The 21,971-nt window shown below is 37.7% G+C and overlaps 1 protein-coding gene across 8 annotated transcripts in view; it reads left to right on the top strand.

Moving 5' to 3' along the window:
- myo9aa (myosin IXAa) overlaps positions 1–21,971 on the top strand; it is a 103,229-nt gene that overhangs the window by 40,825 nt on the left and 40,433 nt on the right. For 6 of the 8 annotated variants that reach the window (XM_041981562.1, XM_041981481.1, XM_041981312.1 and 3 more), the window contains exons 3-6: positions 14,913–15,007; positions 15,085–15,147; positions 17,895–17,994; positions 20,300–20,353. In XM_041981562.1, coding sequence (XP_041837496.1) covers positions 14,913–15,007; positions 15,085–15,147; positions 17,895–17,994; positions 20,300–20,353 — 312 coding nt within the window. The remainder of the gene's footprint in view (positions 1–14,912; positions 15,008–15,084; positions 15,148–17,894; positions 17,995–20,299; positions 20,354–21,971) is intronic. The other 2 variants (XM_041981648.1, XM_041981396.1) reach the window with 1 other exon arrangement.

The following is a 21,971-nucleotide window of genomic DNA, read 5'->3' as shown; positions in this document are numbered from 1 at the left end:
TAGAAGTCAACATTAAAAGTTATATTTTAAACAGAATGAACAAATAAAGATGTTTGCTTTGCATCCTTTTATAAGTATTCAGCAGGACATTTAAGATTCTGCTTGTAATATTGTGATTTTTGACTGATATAAACCTGTAGGTCTGAGAAATATAGTACTGTACAAAGGTCTTAAGAAAGCCCCTCAGTTTTTCTGTATATTATCAGAAAAACTGGAACTATTCAGTTATTTATTGAAATCTGTACTCTTTCACAGAAATTTGGAGTTTGGACAGTTCTAGTAAGATTCAAAGTCAAAATTTGTTATGACCTATTCTTCTTTACAGCTTGAAGCCTTTTAGACAAACTTCTTTTTTATTTCTTTTAGGCTTCAGTAATAGTTTTTCAGACTTCTTCAAGGACTTTCCAAACTTTTTCTTGAATGTTAGCTGCCTTTTGTTCTTTTCTCCATCAAGACAATCCCTTCAGGCACGTTGAGGTCTGGGCTCTGGGGAGGATTCATTGCTCCATCAGACCTGTTGTCACAATTTTTTTTTTTTCCCAATTTGCTAAAACAAACTTATGCCATTTGGCATACCTCAGCCTTTTCTCCCTGTTAACCTTCCGTAATGATGGCTTCTTAACAGCCACTCTTCCATGGAGACCGTTTCTGATCAATCTTCAGTAAACTGTAGATGGACAGATGCATCTTTTGGGTTCTGTCCAGTCTTTGCAGGTTAATTATTAAGGACATCACTTTCAGATATACTTCATCTGCTGTAGATAGTTTTTTAGTTCTAATACTTAGTTATTTTACTTGTTTTTGCAAAATACTGCTTTATACCTATTAAACTGGGTTATTGTTGTTTTTTTTGTTTTTGTTTTGTTTTTTTGTTTTTTTTACACAGAAGCAACTAAAGAAAAACTAACTACTAGCTAGTAAGAAAGTGCTTAAACTGGAAAAGTGGTTTCTTGCTAAATGGTGTATTCTTTGTTGACACAACAGTAGATCATCCCTTCAGAGCAAGGTGCCTTTTTGATGTTTGAATGATTCATTGGTCAGCGTTAATTAGTCAGGTACATGGACTGGACTGAAAATCAGTGGACAAAAACTGCAAATGTCCAAAGAAAAACTTGGAAAGATTTTCAGAAAGCCTGGAGAACTATTGCTCAAGACTGCATTAAAGGATTACAAGAAAGTCTGGCTGCTTGGAAGCTAAAAATGAAGAAATGGGGTGAGGGGTGACTCGAGATATTGAACAGTGTATCAGTACTATATATCTGAGTATGTCAGCACTGTGACTGGATAAAGCTTTTTTTTTTACATTATAACATCAGATATCAGGTGTCCGGACATCTGTGTGGTGTGTGGTTAGTGTGTGTTAGTCATGAAAAAAGGCAGCTGGTAGGCCGCTGACATTTGTCCAGATGCCTGTTTGACAGCTAGAGATGAACTGTGTGAGTCTATCAGTGGCAGTCTTGTATTATGCAGCAGATAAACAATTTTAGCAGGATTAGTCGGCAATTTAACTGCAAAGATTCAGTCGTCACAACAGCAGCACATTTGGATGTACAGTTGGAAAGGCCACACCCATGTCTGCAGTGCTGCAGTGTGTTGGCAGACGTTCAGGCTGAGGCTACGACTCCGTCTGTGTCTGTTTATGTGCTCAAGCTTGTGGATCAATATGGGTGATGCTGTCCTGTAGGTCCAGTCAGCTCAGCCTCACACTGTTTGCCAGCTCAAGTTAGCTACGGGTTTATTGTTTGAAAGGTGTGCAGTGATGCCAGCTGGAGACGGTCCATGTAAAATACTGTAAATTGTTACTGACAGCTGACTTTGCAGATGGTGAATGCTCTGAACACATCAACGTCAAAGTTGAATTTAACAATTACTTTCATTCCTCTGTAACCTGGCAGTTATTTTTTTATTAATAGATTAATTGATCTGTTTATATAGTGTCTGTAAATTGTGAATAACTCACTCCTAAGACATCTCCCCTGAAGTTTGTTTTGTTTTTTCTTTTAGCTGCCGATTATCGTTGTGGGTGCAGTGGTCGGTCAGTTATTTGACTCAACAATCAGATCTTGTTCCTTGATAATGTTGGTGGAGTGACTCAGCGCTAAGCGCAGTCTGTGGGCTAGTGGAAGGAATGACAGCACTTCATGACAACCAGATATCAGTGCTACAAGGCTGGAAAGAGACTGCACCACCAGTGGACACTGATGTATTTTAGTTAGTTAATAATAAGCTAATTTGCATGACATGAGTTCTGTGGTTTTGGTTTTCTTAACTTGGTAATCGTCACACCTCAGTGGACAAAAATAAACACACAAACAAATCCTTAGTTTCTGACACTGAGATTGTTTCTTGCATTATTTTTCCCTTCAAGTGCTTGTATTTTTGCAAATGTTTAGCATTTAAAGTTTTTTCTGTCTTCATTGTTTAACGGCTTTCTTTACTCCAAACCCTTTGGAAAGCTCTTTCCGTCGTTTTTCATGGATTCCTGCCTGCATGATCACATCCATGGAAGAAAGCCGAGAGATGAAACATGAAACTCATGAGCAGGAACTGGCTGTTGAAATATTATTGGGATAAAAGATGCAGGGTTATTATGCCCTCAGTAATTAATAAATGATTCTAGGTTGTATATTTAAAATATGCACATTTGAAATGTAAGTGCGAGACATGACTGTCTGTCCTGGTTAGTGATTGCTGAATGTAAACCTCAATGTCTCCATGACAGACAGCTGCAATTATAGACTAGGATGATCTTTACACATCTAAAATATGCCTGAAAGAAGTGTTAAACGCACACATTGTTTTATCAACAAGCATAAACTGATCAACCATAACATCATATCATATCACACGTGCTGCCAGAGCAGATCCAATCTCGCTGTGGCTTGGACTTGAAACCTCTGGGAGTTTCAGGGTGGGGCATCTTTTGAGGCTTGTTCTGAGACATCTTGTGGATGCTGGGGTGTTTGAAGTCTGCATCTATCTTTTTGTGTTGTGGCATAATCTACATATGTCCAGTAAAAAAGCTGAAGATTTAGCAAGTATCTTTTCTATGTGCTCGGTCTGCAGCAGTGTGTGTGTAGGTAATCTATGTCAAAGTAACATCCACAAAAAATGTATTAACATCTCATTAAGAACATTAATGGGTTTTCCCATTGGAAGTAGAGGTTTTGTTTATATGCTACTGAATGGAAACTATGCTAAATGCACCTTAACTCTGAAAGGCATTGCATTTCGTCTCTATGTAAGTACACCTAAAATTTCCGTATCATGTTAACGCTAAAGGACATTTTATATATTCACCGAGGTATCCAGTTGTGTCGCTTTTAGTTCCTGCAGACTGGTATTTTTACACTCCTCTATAACGTAGCAAACAGGACGAGCTGCCAAAAAAAAGAGAAATATCAAAAGAGTCGACAGCTGCTCTGGCCAATCTTCATTATTTATTCCATTATGATGCAAATCTGTGTGAACTTTCTGTTGTCCAAAGAAGAGCTAAACTAAATCACCAACACACCCAAGAGGAGCCCAGAGCTCAAATATTTTTGAGATTGCCCCCCAGTGGCAGCAAGATGCTAGAACTGGTAGCTACACAACCGGCAACATAGAGGTTGCAGGGTTCCTAAGCTGTAATATTATATTTATTCTAATTAATTAAATGAATGCTTGGAATGTTCTCTTTCTTAAGTATTTTTCTTTTGCTTTAACTGATATAATTTACTCGTACTTTAGAGATAATCCTCTTTCCTTATAAACCACCTTACAGATGCAGCCACACTCAAGAGTTTTACCTTAATTTGACATTAAGGCGCTAATTTGCAGGCACAAATGAGCTGATAGGTCCTCTTTGAGTTCTTTAGATCTCTTTTTTCCCTTTCCCCTCTTTCTGTCTTCCTGCTCGCTCTTCATTTCTTCTTCCCTCTCTGTGCCTCTCATTTACCTCAATTTGTCATGATGAGGAAACACTGCACTATTGTTTATCCGTGAATGTCAGAGTAATGTTGGTGCTGAAACAGAAGCTCTCAGGTCCTGTTTGTTCTCTGGCTCTTTGCTCCCCTTTAGGTTTAATTTGATTCATAGATCTTGCATCCACATTAACCTTCTTCACATAGCATAGTGTCAAAAGTTCAGTTGAGGAAAAGTTTCTTTAAAAAAACAAAAACAAAATTGCCACATGGAAAAAAGCAGGAATACTGGAGGAAGTATTTGAAGAACAGAACGAACTCTGTGTACCAGTGTGAGATGTGACATTGCGTCAAAGGCATCTTGACTATGTTTGAAATAAATCCTTTAAGGCAGCTGTGCTGCATGGAGGAGGAAGGGGCCTCCATTACAGACAGTCACCCCGCACCGTTGCATGCACACTTGAACTTAAATCGTCTGGATACGCTCAAGAAGAATGTGGTCTAACTTCTGTTAAAAGGAATGCGAAAGGGCCCGTCTTCCTTCACAAAGTTGTGATTTTAAGATTCTTTTCCAGTTGAGTGGAAGGTATTTCCCAGAGATTCTCAAAGTGCAGTTGTTGCCGTCTCATCTGCATCTAACCTCAGTTTGATTTTTCAAATCCTCTGTTAAGTAGGGAGAACGGATGTGACAGTTTCAGCTGAAAGGCTGTTGGTGAAATTATTAGGAAAAATAAACTGCACTGATGGTTGTAAAATCAGTCCCAATTTCTCCTCTTAATAATGAAAAAAGCCAAGGTAAAAGCTGTAATGTGACTGAGGCATTCAGAAGTGACCTGTGCAGTCAGTTCTCTACCTGTAATTTGTCCAAGGTGAAGCTACACAGAGCAGAGCCACAGTTGTGATTGTTTTTCTCCAGCTTCAACTACACATTTAGTCTGTGAAGAAACAAAAAATAGAGAAACTGTCAAAACTTACGAAGGTTAGATTATAGAGAAAAAGCTTATATGTTGTCATTTTGAATATGCAAGTTTGCATCTTCAACATGAAGAAGATGGTTCAGACATTAGTACTGCTGCTGCATCGATTTACTGTTCATGTCATTTTTTCAAATTTTTGTCAGTTTATTTTTTATCATTTGAATATAATCACGTGGATTATAAAAACATGTTAGCAGCAGCTTGTACCGTATTTTCTTTGAATGGCTGCTCGGGACTGCTTTCAGTTTCCATTTGTGTTGTGACCCGCTGCTTATGGCTGCATGTGCAGCTGAGACATCAGCATATCTAATTTTAGTTGTGATTTACTGAGCTGTGAGTGTTAACGTACCGTACACATCACATGCTTTCTCCGTCACTGTGCACATGCTGAACAGTGATCCAACCTGTGAGTTAACGGAGTGTTAAACCTCATATCTGTGTCTGCTCTCAAACAGCCCGAAGTGGAATGGAGCAGTAGTGTTAAATGTGTTTATTAGAGGGTAAAATGATAAGAAGAAAAAAAAAAAAAAAAAACGTGCATGTGCAAATGTGCTCTCATGTTTTCCACATCAAGTTTACCTTTAAGTCATAAGTCTTTATTTGGTTTTCCACCAGATTGTCAAGCGAATGATCTTCATTGGCTCCATATTTGCATATTTGGATTTTGTTAAGTTATTAAACATTTTATGTTTATTATTAGACACTTTCTCTTTTTAAAAATAGAAGAAACTGAAGTCATCTTTAAAGTATTTCTAAGCTGTCTCATGTAGAGATGCAATGATAGCATTTTCTTGGCTGATTACGAATTCTTATTTTATTTATTTTGTCATTTAATAGATGTATTTAAAACGGACAGTATAAACTGATACTGATGGATGGTGACCTGTCCAGGGTGTACCCTGCCTTTCACCTGCTAAATGCTGGGTTAGTCAACCTTAGTGGACGAAGCGGTACACATAATGAATGAGTATAAACTGCTAAACATAAAAAATGTAAATTTGACAGAATTAGTCAAATGACTACTTTGCATCTGTTATTCTAATGGAAAAAAAGCTGTTTGTTCAAGTTTGCATCTTCTTCTAAATTATTTATTTAAAGGTCTGCTCCTCAGTTTCCAGTTATGATATCTAGTTTATCCAAGAACCAGAATCAGCCACATGCTAAGTGATTTTTGCAATTTTGGTTTTAATTTAACGTTTAACTGTCTCCAATAAATAACTTAGTGCAGTTTTGTAAATGCTTTATCTGCAGGGCTTTCTCCAAGTGCACCGGATTCCTGAATAAAGATATTTGTTCAAGATATAACAGCGCTTACATAGCAACCTCTGTTATGCATCAGGTTGTAAATCCTTCAGCTTTTTTCTTTTTGTTTAACTTACCCTGAAAATGTAAAAGTTTATTGTACAACAGAAGAAATGCTCTTTTGTTTGTTTGTTTTTCTATCTAAAACTAAAAAGATTGAAATTTATTTATTTTTACTTTTAAAAATGAAAACTGATAATAAAATAACTGATAATAAAAACAGAGGAATGAAACAAGTTGTAAACAACTCACTGCAGTCTTCAACGTTAACTGTCAGCAGGTATCTGTAGGTGTCACTTTGAGTGGTGCGTTTACTTGCTGGGAGAAAATTCAGATTTCTCAGATTTTCTTTTTTTTTTTTTTTTTTTGCATGATCAAAGCAAAAAATAATAAGATTTTGGAGTTTTAGGGTTGTTGCATAACAGTAATTAATGTATAGTTGCATCAAAAGGTTAAAAAATAAGTAAACTGAAGGCCCTAAGTTGTACATTGTAGTTTCATTATCATGTGAAATATGTCATTCTCCACAGAAAGAAAGAGATAAAATAGAGATAAAAAAAGCACAGTGTGTGTCCAAGTGTGTCTTTCTCTTTGTAAATCCAACTAGTGTCTGAAATATTTGAGAGAAAGTGTGAGAGATTGGAGAAAAAGACAAAAAAGCTGGGATCAGATGCTGGAGGGAAGCCGTCAGAGGAAGTTGACCACACACATCTTTACTGCAGATAAGGAGTGACTGGGCAGTTCATTGTGCTAACCCTCTACTTCAGAAAACCACAAGTGGTAAACATGCACACCCACAGCTCTGTGAGGAGTGCTTTGCTTAGTGAGCAGCTTTTTCTTGATGTTTTTGTCTAAACTGGGTAGAAAGTGGATCTAAAGGTATTTATAAGATGGTGAAATTTTATTTCAGTCCTTCTCTTTTTGTGCTTTTTCAGCTCCAGATCAAATAATAGAAATAACATGACACTTCCAAAGTTTGCTTCAAATTCCTCTTTGCACCTGGAAGGAAACGCAATAAAAATGCAAAACTGATTTAATTTTCATAACTATTCTTACTCAGATTGTGTTGCGTTGCTTCCAAGTTTAATCTTCCACATTGACAGCAATCAATGCTTCACTGTGTGATTAAAACTTTTTATTGTTTACAACAACGGACAAGGCTTGTCTCTGTGTCCCTATACAGAGCTCTGCTCTTCAACCTTTTGCTGTCTCTAACAGTAATTACTGTCTAAGTTAGCATCTTCTCTTTAGGCAAAGTAAGAATGAGCTTATCTTGGCTTTCCATACTTTCCAGATGATTATCAGTAAATAAATTCACATATGCATATCCTGCAGTATTTGGTTTATTGTTGTTGCTCTATCTGCACAATTTCCTGGATAATGTAAGCTCTCTTTTCAAACACAATAAAATGCTTGAGAGCTAATTACACAGCCTGAGGAAAGGAAAAGTTCTTCTTTCAGGATTCATACACAAGTCCACAATTTATGGGACGGCACGGGAAATTATTTGCTAATTTTGAGCTGGAGTTCAGTTTTTTCTTTTAATTTTCTTTCCTCTAAGGGGGTTTTGTAATTTAGGAATGCAGCTATTTTCCAGTCATCATGTCTAAATCAGAGAGGTTTATGTTATATGAGAGACGTCTCTGATATAACAGAGCTGAGGAGTGCTGGACATCCATGATTATTTTTCTTACAGGGCTGGCTTTCATCTCCATCGCTATGACTCATGTTTGCTTCCTTCTTACTCACACAGGAGGACTTTGTGATTGAGACAAATAACTTTATTTTGTGTCTTTGCCTCATACAGACAAATTCTTCATATCTTGGAAGTTTATTTGCTTCTTTGTTGGAAGTCGATGAAAAGATTGATGTGCTTGTAATAACATGTTGTTGGCTGTAGCTTCACGCTGTGTTACTAATAATCTATCTTTCCAAGATAAAAAGCATCAGACAACCAGTGGTCCTTGTTAAAATATATATGATTGAACTGATTTCATGAGTTTTAATCTTCTCATTTTTTTCCTCTTGTGTCCTGTAACATGAAAGCTGTCTTTCATTCTGTAAATGACAACCTGCTGTTACATCAGTATGCACACAGTCAGCCAGTATAAGTTGATATGACTGCTGTCTCTCCAAAATTTATTGCTGTATTCTCTACAACTTCCAGCAAATGAGTGTTGAGGTTCTTGGCTCGCTTGGGCTTGACGTTTATATTTTTTTAATTTCACTGGACCATCAGATTTGCTCCCAGAGGGTTTGAGATGAGCTAATGGAGACTTATTGTAGAGAGCTCAGTAGAATGGAGTGCAGTGTGAATAAAAGCACTTCAACACCAAGCCTTTAAATGCACATTAGTAGCTTTGAAAAGCTGACTCATGTTCTCATGTTACACATGGTGGGTGACTGTGCTCAGAATGGAGGCTTGCTCTCATCGTCCTTATCTGCAGCAGCTTCAAAGTACTTGCATTATTCGTGTGGAGATCTGTGATAAGTTAGGTGTCGCTAACTAAGACCTACTGTTAATAAACATAAGTTGTTGTTTTTTTTATTTGTTTTTTTCTATCTTGTCCTGTCCAGAATTGTAACAAACACAATGAAGATCTGGCTGCTGTGTTGTGCCGAACAAATTTACTTTGCCAAGGGGAGCTTTATGGGTATAAGGCTTTTCTTTATAATCTCTTTTTTTTTTATTGTTTGAATATATTGTTTCAACTTATTTATTTAGTATTATGGAATTTATGTAATCTTGCTGGACCTGACCGGAGGGGACAGAAAAAAAGGAGAGTAATGGAGAGAAGTAAAAAGGAAAGTAGGAAAATGGAAGAGTTGACAAATTTGTCTCTATCTCCTCACAGTAGATAGAGGCAACAACCTTTCATCCACCCTAACACCAGACAACCAACTGCTACAACAGAGAATGTCCTACAGCTTTTACAGGTAAACTAAGCTGACGGTCATTAGGACTAAATCACAACAACAACGATAGTACCAAAGACACACACATTAAAAAAATAAATAAATAAACAAAAATATCTTGTGTATAAATCCGCTGGACAACTTAGTGACTGTGTCAGCATGCATGCAGAGTATGAGGAATGAGGAGTGAACAGAGATCATCGTGCAAATGTGACCACGCCTCCACGGAGGCCAGAGGCAGACTAGAGCAGCCCCGAGGCCTGGGCGATCAGCGGCAATCCCAGAGCATGAACCTAAGCCACCCCACCACTAAGACTACCCCGGAGACACTCTGAGGGTGGCAGAGGAGAGCCCCAGCCAGAGCCCCATCGAGGCCACGGGGCACAGGCCCCGGCGGACCAAGATTGGTAGCCATCAACCCCACCAGGCACCAGAGCGAAGGGCCCCAAGCCTAAGAGCCCAGAGGCAATAAATATTTTATTATACAATTCCTCTTTGATATTTCAATAAAAATGTATAATTACAAAACACTTTGCAATTTGATTTCTTTTTGTATTAATTGTTGAATTTGAAATTCTATTTAGAAATCTATATTTTTATTTCACAATTTATTACTCATCATAAAAATGCTGTATTGCTATTTCAAAGACACTCCTGGTCCTCCAAACATGCTGGCCTACAGACGACTGAAATAAATATCACATATGTACTTCAATATTGAATTTAATTCAGTTGGTGCTTTAACTCATGAGAACCTGACGTGACATATTTGTTACATATGGTTTCTGAAACCTTTTGCTTCAATTTGTGGTATAAACTTTGCTCAAAATCCTGATGAACACAATCTGATACTTCCCTTCTGTCCTCAAATAGATACCCAGAAGCAGAAAACCACATTATGATATTTTTAATATATCACATGGTAATAGATGGTAGATACCCCCCCAAAGGGCCAAATAAAGACCTCATATTAAAAAAATTGACTTATCTTACCATTTTTTCATGGGTTGGGCTTTAACGGGTTAATGTTACAGTTGTTGTGTTCAAACAAGGGACACCTGTTTGTTCATCACACATGGTGAATGGAGAAAAAATGCCTTTTGATATCTTTTCACTTTTAACACCATCTACCTCAGACACCTTTTAAGCGGCGCTGTTTTGACAAGAGCAGCCACTGAACCCACATCCCACTGTACTTTCTTTTAGCTGGGACACATGACTGCAGCCTGTGATTAAACAACCACTCTGACCACAGTCCACTCTGCCCAGCATGGCCTTAGGTGTGAGATTACAAGGGGCGTAGTTATGAATTAGCCCCTGGAGAATATTATCTGCCCACACACACTGCAAAAAAGCCATGATGCATGTTGGGCCAAGTCTGCTGCGCTTTCACTGTGTTGTTGACATCCTGTTCGCATACTTTGGTGGATGAGTCGGCCTGGTAGTGGGCTCCAAAGGATGTGAATCTGCAGAGGTTAAACGAGCAATGCTTCTTTGAGTCACACAGAGTAATTTGTCTGTGTAATTTTCTCTGTAGCTACTGTCAGAGAAGGAATTCAAAAAGTTTGGTAACACATTCCTAAATCAATTTGAGTCAGCCAGTAAGAAGAATGCTGTTTTTATCTTGTAGCCCGTTTGATTGAGGAAACTCAGACAAAGCAATTCTCTGTGCAGTTCACATGACCTCTAAACACAACCCAGTGTGGAAATCCATTTATAACCCCCAAGCAGTTGATGGCTTGCTAAAACATAATCCCTTTGTGAGTAAAATCAAGCACCCTTTGTCTCAACTCTTTATGAGAGCCTAGCGTGACTCCTCGCCTCTCCACTCCTCTCCGTTACTCTCCTCTGAAGAAGCTGCTAATGAAGTCATCCTCAAACGATTAAAAGCCATGTGATTAACAGTACACTAATCACTACAGACCAGCCCTTACTGAACCAGAATGCTGCACCTCTGCTTAAATGTGGTGATGGAATTCCGATTGACTCCCTACAAACAGATTCCAACTTGTTGTTTCATTCCAGTTTACGGTTGGGGATGGCATTGTAATGTAAACCTAAGCACTAACTTGATATGAGGATAGGTTTGATTTGATGAAACCATAAGTTATGAACAGATTTTAAAATGCCTTTTTAAAAAAACACTCCAGATGGTCAAAAACGTTACTTTAGATTTTTTTTTTTCCCTCTCTTCGATTTTAATGTCCATTTTTACACAAATGCATTTAACACTAATCCACGTGGAACATGACAGGGCTGTTTGGGATGTGTCAAATTAAAAACAAAAAGCACTGAAAGCCTCTGACTTAGAGAGTAATCGATTTTAAATTGGAAATTAAGTACTGGATTGTAATTTGGATTGGTTTCTGCCTTTGGATCAACAAAAATCAGGGAAGAACAAACTGAACCGTTGTATCCTGAGGCAAGACCAGAGTTTATTTTCCAGCATGACTGATTTTAAAGCCACAGCAAGAATAGTTCAAAAGTTTTTCTCACAGTGTTTTCCAGAACCAGAGTGCCAGTGATTCCCTTCTGAAAGCATAACATCATCGTAGTGGTAGCCTTTCCGTCTTTGCTCCTCTGGACAACTTTGACCGAGCCTGTAGTCAGACACATTACACCCAGAACACACTGGCACCATCTCAAGTCTGCCACTGGACCGCTTTTGTCTCAGTCTGTGGTCTGAAGCCAAGAATAATGTTGTTGACCTGTTAGATCGACTGAAGTGGTGCAAGTCATGTCTGTACAAACAGCGTTAACGCTGTGTAGGTGGAATGAGCGGCAGTGAAGTGAAACAATATTTGTGTTTGAGATCAAGTTACTGAAATCAGAGTCTAATCAATATATCTACACCTTCTGTAACAGATTTTGCTTTCTGGGTGGCATCTCACCCTGGGTTGTCTTTTTTTTTTTATTTTTTTTTTTTTTTCCTCAACAAATACTTGTGTTGGTGTAAGTCCACTTAAACTGATGTCCCATTCAGTGTTTTCATACTCTTCAGAAGTAAAAACAAAAGTTATCTGATGACAGTTTGCTCTCACCTAAGACTATTGCTTGTTTTGTGTTAATTTATATACGCTCTCTGGCTACTTTGTTAGGTATGTTTGTTTAATTGCTTGTTAACACAAATATCTAATAAGCCAATCACATGGTGGCAGCTCACTGCAGTTAGGCATGTAGACATGATCAAGATGACTTGCTGAAGTACAAACTGAGAACTCAAAGAATGCGAATTTAAGTGACATTGAATGTGGCATGGTTGTTGGTACCAGACAGGCTTGTGTGAATATTTTAGAAGCTACTGATTTACTGGAACTTTCACACACAATCATCTCTAGGGTTTAGGATCTCTAGGGAAAACAGTCCAGTTGTCTGGACAAAAATGCCTTTTTGATGTCAGGGGAGAATGGGCAGACTGGTTGGAAATAATAGAAAATGAAAAGTAACTCAGATAAAAGCTGGTTACAACCAAGAATTGCAGAATACCATCTCTGAACACACAACACGTCAAGCCTTGAAGCAGACGGGCTACAGCAGCAGCAGACTACATCAGTTATCATTCCTATCAGCTAAGAGCAGGAAACTAAGGCCACAATTCACACAGGCTCATCATAACTGGACAATAGAAGATTGGAAAAATGTTACCTGGTTTTAAGAATCTCAGTTTCAGCTCTCACATTCAGATGGAAACATGGATCCATCCTGCCTTGTATTAATGGCTCAGGCTCCAGGTGGTGGTGTAATGGTGTGTGGGATATTTCCATCATTTAAGCACCACAGCCTACCTGAATATTGTTGCTGACTGTGCTCCTCAAACTGGTTTCTTGAACATAACAATAAGATGACACTGTACTCCAATGGCCTCCACAGTCACCAGATCTAAAACTACTAGAGCACCTTTGGGATGTGGTGAAATGGGAGATTCTCATCATGGATGTGGAGCTGACAAATTTGCAGCAACTGTGACACTATCATTTTCTCTGAGGGATGTATCCAGCGCCTTCTTAAATCCAAACCACAAAACCTTAAGGCAGTTCTGAAGGCAAAAATAGGGTCCAACCCAGTACTAGCATTGTGTACCTTTATAAAATGGGCAGCGAGTGTAAATTTATGTTCATATAAAGAGAAACTCTCTGTTCTCAGAGCTCAGCTTTAAATATCTTGTTTTAAAAAATGTTTTATTTCAACTCATGTAGAGCTTGCCAAAATCAGAGAGAATACAGACTGTCTACAATAAAAATGTCATCTTAATATATGCATCTTTTTTACTCAGCGAAGGTGGATGAAGGCTTGAACATAAATCAGGTTTCAGTGTTTTAGTTGTTCCACATCCTGCTTCCTGCTGGCCCAATGCAAAATGTTAAATGTTAACAAAAAGGCACTGACAAATCTGATAACTAAGGTTCTCGTTTTGAGAGCAGTAGAGCTTGGTTTTTATTGGCTGTTCATTTAGGAAGTTCTTACAGTGCACTAAAGGATGTTGACTGATGTTTGTCTGTCCTCGTCTGACCTGCAGTTCCTGAACCAGGCAGGTTAGCCAGTTCAGAGAAGGATTGAGCTGAGAACAGAATACCACCTCCTGGAATATCAGGTGCATCAGGCCTCGCATTCTTGAATGTACACCAATATCATTACTGTGCCTCAGTTTGAACTTGTGTGCATTTTCTTTGTCCAAACAGCAGAGCTGAAAATGTTTTCCACTGTCTCTGCCTAAAATATTTATTAAGATCTACTGTGCCAGTAGTAGGGATTCTTGGGTCCTCATGCACCATGATTACTAAGAGTATGTATGAATGGTATGATGACTATAGACTTTCACTGTTACCTACTGAGTGCTGTTGCAGTGTTTTTCAATCCAGGTGCTCAGGACCCACTGCCTGCACGAACCTCCTCATCAAGTTATTTGCAATCCTGTTAATGAACCATTTATTTGATTCAGGTTTGTCAAAGTAGGATTACTGCTTGTACATGCAGGCCACTTGTTTACTAGTGATGGCACAGTTCACATTCATTTACATAAATAAAATTTAAAAATAAAGATAAGAAACTTTTGCCTTTTGAATTTTTCACTGTAAAACTGAACCATGTTCCAATGTTATGTATTTGATAACAGCATGACAAATTTATGCATCAAGATTATTCTGAAACCCTTCAATGTTTAGCTTGTTAGCTTTGCATTAGTTTCTCGCAGTGTGCTTTAATGTTTGTAAGCAGCATTGATGAAGGGTGGGGTCAGGGAGGGGTGTTTTCCCATTTCACAGACGAAGGGCTCTCGAAGTGCTTTACGGAGGAATTTGTTTACTTGTGGTGGAGCTACAAATAACTGCAGGGTTTATATAGGGCGAGAAACTACTTCCCCTCCAGGCAGCCATACAACATAAACAGAGCTGAGAGGGGAAATACTGGCCTGTCTTATTAAAGCACAACCACTACACATGTTCCACACGGCCACATGGATCCCATTACTCATTGAATTTTTCTTTTTCCACCAGGCCTGCTGGTCCTGGCTCCCTCATCGTTATCCTGGCAATTTGTCTGACTCTGACTTAATAGATCCTAAAAACATGTTATTAATTTGTCTCAGACTGATGTTGTTTGAAACTATGTAAGGGCTAAAGCCTATTCTGGTCCATCCAGGCTGACATTGTTTAAAGAGAATGTTTGGCATGAAGCTAAAGAGTTTGTATGCTAGAACCAAATTATCCACACCTGAGGTCAGCTCAGAGCCGATCTCAAATGTCTGGCACTAACCTATGTGTAAGATTTGTAATGTATTTACTTGTTTTCTGACCACATCTTCCTCTTTCACCTACAGGCATTTGGGAACGCAAAGACAGCACATAATAACAACTCCAGTCGTTTTGGCAAGTTCATTCAGGTGAACTACCAGGAGAGCGGCACTGTAAGAGGGTAAGGATACAGCAAAAATACTCCCTATTTTTCATTTTAAAAGTTTTTTTTTTAAATGTTGTGCTTTTTTTTCCCAGAGCGTATGTTGAGAAATACCTCCTCGAGAAGTCAAGACTGGTCTATCAAGAGCACAATGAGCGGTGAGCACTTTCAGAAAGGCACATCATAAATTTAACTTGTGACACAAAAATCTAAAATACACCAAGAAGTTCCAGAAGGTAACAATGATGAATTGAATTAATTAGTTTTTAAAAAGCCTTTTTAAAACTGCAACATTTAGCTTGCATCTTTGTCATATTTATCATAGCAATCACTTAACATTTAAAACAAGTTGAGATTTTTTTTTTCCTAACACATTTAAGAAGAAGATTAAACCACTAACATGAATAATGAACTGCTGTTATATCTGTGTGACAGCAACATAAATAAATGTCATGCTGCATTCACTTGATTATGGTAAATTGAAATATTAGTTACAGTGAAGCTGTAGGTAATACTATATATCCAGGAATGATGGAACACTGTGTAAAATAATAATAATAATAATAATAATAATAATAATAATAATATTGTATAAATAAGAATTAGATGCTGCATTTTACATTCAATGTGCATGCAACGTCACCAGGGTTTTGTCAGATACTTTGAGGGAACCTGGCTACTGTTTCCATTGACACTTTGAGGTTTCTCTCTAGTAAATTATGTTAAAAACATTTCTAAAACACACTTAAACATCTCTACCGTGATAAACTCAGAAGAGGCGAAGAGTTGTTACGATGCTAAAACACTAATTAATAACTTAGATCATCAAAATCTGTTGAACAATGCATAAAGTTCAGGTTTAGATGCTTTGCCACCTGTTTCAGTCTCAGACGTTGGTGTTTACCTTGTGTCTAGTTTAAGTTCCTACCAGTGTCATCAATTTAAAAACTACTGATCATTTAATGCTCATGAAACCAATTTACAACCAGATGGATGAAGACCTGTAAGTCTACAAACTGTCGGCTGCAACTACACCATCATAATGAACATTTATTTGTTAAATATTTGTTGTTCTGATATTTTGATTCTGAAATCAAATATTTTATATGTTCACCTGTGTGGATTCTTTCTGGCTCAATATGTTCTGGGCGTTATAAAAGAAAAAGATGTCTAAAAATACAGGATTAATTAATTTAATATATTTTGTTCATGCAAAAGGAGCAGCAATGAAACCAAGCAAAAATAAGAGGAAGTGTATTAATTTATTTCAAAAAGAATAAAATACAACATTTTCTTTACTGGATCTGATGGCAGATCTACTCTGAAACCAGTGAACAGTCCTGAATATTTTGACTGAATGTCTGACAGAACAACACTGGGACTCATGTTAATCAGAGAACAGCAAACATCACAATCTAGCTGAGAAAAGTGATGTTCTCATCTGCACATGGGAGTGTCATTTCGATCTGTATCGTTTCATTTAAAATCAGTGCGTCTGCAGCCCCTTTCTACATGAGTTCTCAGTATACCACCTCACCTGTTCTTTCATCATCCCTTTTTTCTAGCCAACACTTTGTAAATGCAGCCATCTTTACTCCTGCCACATAAAGCCCAAACTTTCCTTTATATCCAAACCACAGTCAGCCAGAGAAACAACGTACATCGCAGGTGATGTGGGTCTGTAATTCAATACCACAATGCTGTGCATGGTGATGTTGGTGTGGATTCTCTATTCAGATCTTTAAGACCACTAACTTCAATGGACCGATCCCTTAACTAAAACAAAATGAGGAGATGGAGAGGAGAAACGACAGTTTCTGAAAAGCACAAATTCATTAATTTTTTAGATAATATTAGCTGTGTCCCAATTCAGGGTGTATGTGCTTGGAAGTGCAGATTCGTCAGCTACATACGTCATAGTTGTGCTCCAAGCACTGTCCCATTTGGAAGGTGCCTCCGAATCCACCCTACAAACCCGCACTTGGTTTAGCCTGTAGCGAAGGCTGCTGGTGATGGATCCTTTGTGGCCACTTTTCTCCCAGAACCCATTTGACATTCGTGGATTTTTAAGGGGTTAATGAAGAGTGTACCTGCTGGAAAACAACAGAGCTTCATATAATTATTATTTTTTAACATTATTACTCTGTTGATGTTAATGTTCCTGTTAAAGTGTTCTTTGATATGCAAACTTAGTCCTTTCAGAGGTTTAAGTCATTCAACGTCCTATGTGGCTGTTATGGGAAATACTCGCTGGCTAGGTAGGCTGTCCCATTTCATGAACAGTAAGCAGACTTCGAAGTGTGCAGACTACATTGGGCACTCCATAGCCAACGTAGTCTGTGCACTTGGAAGTGTGTAGACCCAGAATTGGGACACAGCTATAGCGTGGTGTATCATTTTTAACTGGACTGCAGCCATCAACATCACTCAGCTGAACTGAGAATGAGTTAAAATCTGTCTTGCAGACAGAAGTCAATCAGTCTCATCTCCCGTCATCCATGCAAAACCTAACATTCAGTAAATGTGTGTTTCTGTAAACATTGTAGCCTTGAGCCCAAAAAGATCATTAAAAATTAGTATCTGCACCCAGGTGTTGTGTTCCCATCAGTGGCACCTAGAGCCAATTAATACTTGTGACTGCTGCAGTTAGTTGACACATCATTAAACTTTTATTTAACACTTTGCCATTCATCTCAAAAGCCAAATGTTAGGCAGGTCTTACTGTTTTTTTACACCTGTGTAAAAAGAGAAACAAAGTAGCATGCATTTGTTTTATTTTCAATCCCAAGCCACACAAAAATATTTATGTTTTCAATAAAGCTGTTTTTAATTGTAGTCATGATGCTATTTTTAAAATTATTATTTATTAATTTTTTTTTTTTTTTTTTTTTTTTTTTTTTTTTAGAAACTACCATGTCTTTTATTACCTGCTGGCAGGAGCAAGTGAAGAAGAGAGGCTATCCTTTCACCTCAAGAAGCCTGAAGAATACCATTACCTCAGTCAGGTGGGACCTTCAGCATCAACATTGATTCAGTAGATTATTTAAAAAAAAATGAGAACGTGTCTTCTAATTATGTCTTTTAATATTTATTCAGTGTGGTGGGATTTGTTGGACATAGTTTTGTTAATGTGTATGTGTAGCTGTGAAAGCTGTTTTTTTTCCATTAGCATGTTATTCATAGTGTCCCAAAACAGAAAAATGAAAACGCAGGACACAAAGTAAACTATGCTTTTCAACACCTGCTGCATAATTAAAATATTACCATTCCTCTCACAGACACATCAGACCATTACTGGTCTTATTCTTGCAGTTTCAAAGACACAAGTGTCCTAATTTGTATTCTTTTGTTAGGGCTTTTTTTTTTCCTCATTAATTTCTCTGTTACTTCAGAAGTTAAGGACATACCTGCATGGTTGTGGGTTTCGCATATACTTTGGTCTTCAGCTATATTTTTATAATTGCAATAACATTGTTTCTTGCTTACAACCACTAATGGGCACAGAAACAGAAACAAAAACAAAGACAGAATCAGCATTTTGTCCCTCTGTTGCTTGTATTGCCCACAAGGAAAACAGGTTCCTCATAACCATGAAACAAAGCCACAATAAACACAAAGACATCAATAAACATTATGCGTATGGAATGTGGATGTTGTGTAAAATTGTTGCATCTCCGCCTCTGGGCTTTCACAGTCACGCTATGACAACCAGGGACCTGGTCCCCTCCTCCAAAATCTTTCCGCCTACGCAGAGGAGAGCAGGGAATTCCTTCCATTCCTGACAGCCACTGATGTGCACATGCAAACACACAAGCATACATGCATATATGTACACACATCATTGCACTCTGTTTTTGTCCTCTTCTTTTAACTCTTTTCCCCATTTGTCTACTCTGTCAAGTTTGAATAAGATCCTACAGACTCCTGCACCATCTTGATCTATCTCATGGATTTCAAAACATTACCTGTTAAAATTCATTTGAATTTGTTTGCACTTATTTTTCCAATTATTTGTCACACTTTTGCCCTTAACTCAGAAATCATAACTCATTCTGAATCTTACTTTGAGAACAACACTTAGCTATTTTAAAACTTACAAACCTTGTGTTTTTCAGGCTTATTCAGTGCTACCTAATTTACTGTATCTGCTGAATGAATGCTGATTATGAGATTTAAAAGTTTCTTTAGATTATTGAAATCTGGAGGATCAGTATGTACATTTACTTGAGAAAAAGGCCAAGTTATTCTGTTAGTTTGACTGAAACCAAACTTTTCAAGCATATTATTCCCACCAAAACAGCAAAAAATTAAATAATAATAGAGCTTGAAAATCCAGTTAAAGTTCTACTACATGTATATACATTCAACTGGACTCAGAATCCCACTTTGACTGACAAAGCTAAAAAGGAGGCAAATTGCCCCTGGTTATAGGATAATTCAGTCAATAAATCAGTTCCTCTAGGCCAGCCAAACAGTGACAATAGCTCAACTTAACCATGCATTAAAATGTACTGACTGTCTTTAATTTTCATTTCCTCCTGAGTTACATTAATATTGTGTTGTGTTGCTGTTGGTGGAACCAGAGTGTAGCTTTCCAAAGTGGTGTGTTGTAGAATACAAAAAAATAATCTACATCATGTCTTGCCTCATACTGACAAGATGTAATGTAGGGGGGAAAAAGAAACTCCCCAGAACTTTAAAGCCCAGATAAAGATAATTCATAATTTGGTATTTTTTAGCATCAGATTCTGAGATCTTGCAGACAGTCCCGGAGAAGAATATTAAAATATTCATTTTTAAAAACTAGAACACCATGCGAAACTACCATAAAACAGAGGCTATAAATCACCCTTAAAGGTTTTCTATCTGTATCATACAACCTGTATGTGTAAAACTGTACACAGTTGTGCAAGGTAAAGCTAATCATTTATTCTGATTGCTAAATGAGCATGTGTGTTGCATATCTGTAGCTTTCTTTTTTCCTTTTTCCACCATTTAAGGTGTTGATGTGTTCAAGTGCAGCAGTTGCTTATGGATGTCTGATTGCTTTTTGTGTGCATACATCTCTGTCAGAAGTTTCTTTTTGCTCTTGAATGTTTGATTTATGTCCAACTGAGACCTCTTAATACTCATCTGTTACTGCAATGAATGGACCTGCTCACACCATCTCTTGCATCTTCCCATCAGTCTGCCCCTGTTGTTTGCTCATAAATCTGTGTACATATTTCAGCATATAGTATGTCTAGTCATCCTGATGCTGCTATCTAACCCTAACCTCGCAGCCTGTGAACTCTGCCCTAACATTTCCAGATGACAAAGACAACCCGACAACTGCACTGGGACAGTTACTGTGAAAGTGAACCGGTCAGTATTTGTGCTTTAGCTCTGTATATGGTGTTCGTGTGTCTGTGCATTCTGGAGAAAAATGTAGATTTGATGTCACCTCAGCACTTTACAACTAGAACAACACTTTCTCTGCACGGTAGCATGCTCCTCCCTGACAATTCCTTTTCTTATTTTGATGGTTTTTAAATATTTCCTGGTTTAGTTTGGTGGTTATTTCAGCCTTGTTTTGTTTGTGCTTTCTCTTGTTGTTCTGCTTCTCTGAGTTATGGTGGTATGTCTAGTCATATCCTACCACAGTGGTTGTCTGTTTTCTTTGTATTCCAGTCTGAAATGCTGGTGATTGGGTACATTTAAATCCATATCAGTATTCCCATACCAATGAGATCAAGACCTTACCCTGATTTAAACAATGCCATCTAAACAGTGGGCCTAATTCAACAACGGTTCTTATAAACAAATTTATTCTCAAGTTTGTTCTTTCTTCACGAAAGTCTTTGTCTCGTTTTTGGGTAAGAACAAATCCTAGGAACACCCAGTAGTACTCTTACAAACACCTGAGTGCCGACATGAATAAAAAAAGTCAGTGTTAAAATTACACAGATTTTTAAAATAACTTTTGGTAATTAACAAAGCATTTTAGTTTTTTAAAAATAAATAGCAAAATATTGCAAAACATGGCCTAACATTATGATTACGCTCAGAGGAACATGAGACTATAATTTTATTAGTTTCAGAACAAGTTGTAGTCAACACCGAATTTGCTTCTGTTGCCGACCTTCCTAAAAGCAATTGGTACAATAGACCGCACACATGTGTGCAATAAATCATGCTTTCCCGATCCGTTTCCACGATTGTAAGAATATTACTCCCTGCTACTCCCAGAACAACTAACTGAATGCCTCCTTAATAAGTCAAATTTACCACAACAGCCTTTTTTATTATAATGAGTAGTTTATTAGGAGATAGAGGTTATGCCCTGGCCGCTGTCTACATATGGTCTTTTAGACTTGTTTTTTTTTTTTTTTTTTTTTTTTTTATGGGCATTTGACACGTCCTTTCAACTTAGAGAGAGGAGGAATTTTGTAAAAAAATAAATAAATAAAACTTTGGTGTGCTTAAGAACAAATTTAAGAACATATTGGTGAATGAGGCCCAGTGTTTACTGATCACCCTAACCTGAATGAGTTGCATTACTTCACATTTTGTCAGAACACATTCTGGCTTTCCAGCGCATGCAGGGTAAAAAGAAGACACCTTTTCGGGTGAGGAATGGACCTGAACTGTGCTCTGGGTTTTGGTGGATAACTTTGTAAGTAAGGCTTTATGTGGATGCAAACATTACAGTGGCGTAGGGGAACGTCTCATGGACGTGCGCCATTAATCGAACTTTGCTCTGTAAAATCTAATCTCAATAATAACTGATGCGAGAATATCGCCTTACTTGAATTAAGATTAGTAGTTGAACATGGCTGTGTGTTTAAATATAGCTTATGTTAAAACTGGAATCAAGTCCAAGATTGAGATCCAGCATTGTCATGTTTTTATTTTTAATCAAATGTAGATTGTTCTGCCATTAAAATGGATTTATATGTCAGTGTGAGTTAAGGCAGAGAGGCAAGGAGGCACATAGGTGGAA

This window comes from Melanotaenia boesemani, chromosome 1 (genome assembly GCF_017639745.1).
Source record: "Melanotaenia boesemani isolate fMelBoe1 chromosome 1, fMelBoe1.pri, whole genome shotgun sequence".
NCBI classification, from domain to species: Eukaryota; Metazoa; Chordata; class Actinopteri; order Atheriniformes; family Melanotaeniidae; genus Melanotaenia; species Melanotaenia boesemani.
This window is presented reverse-complemented; position numbering and strand designations above follow the sequence as displayed.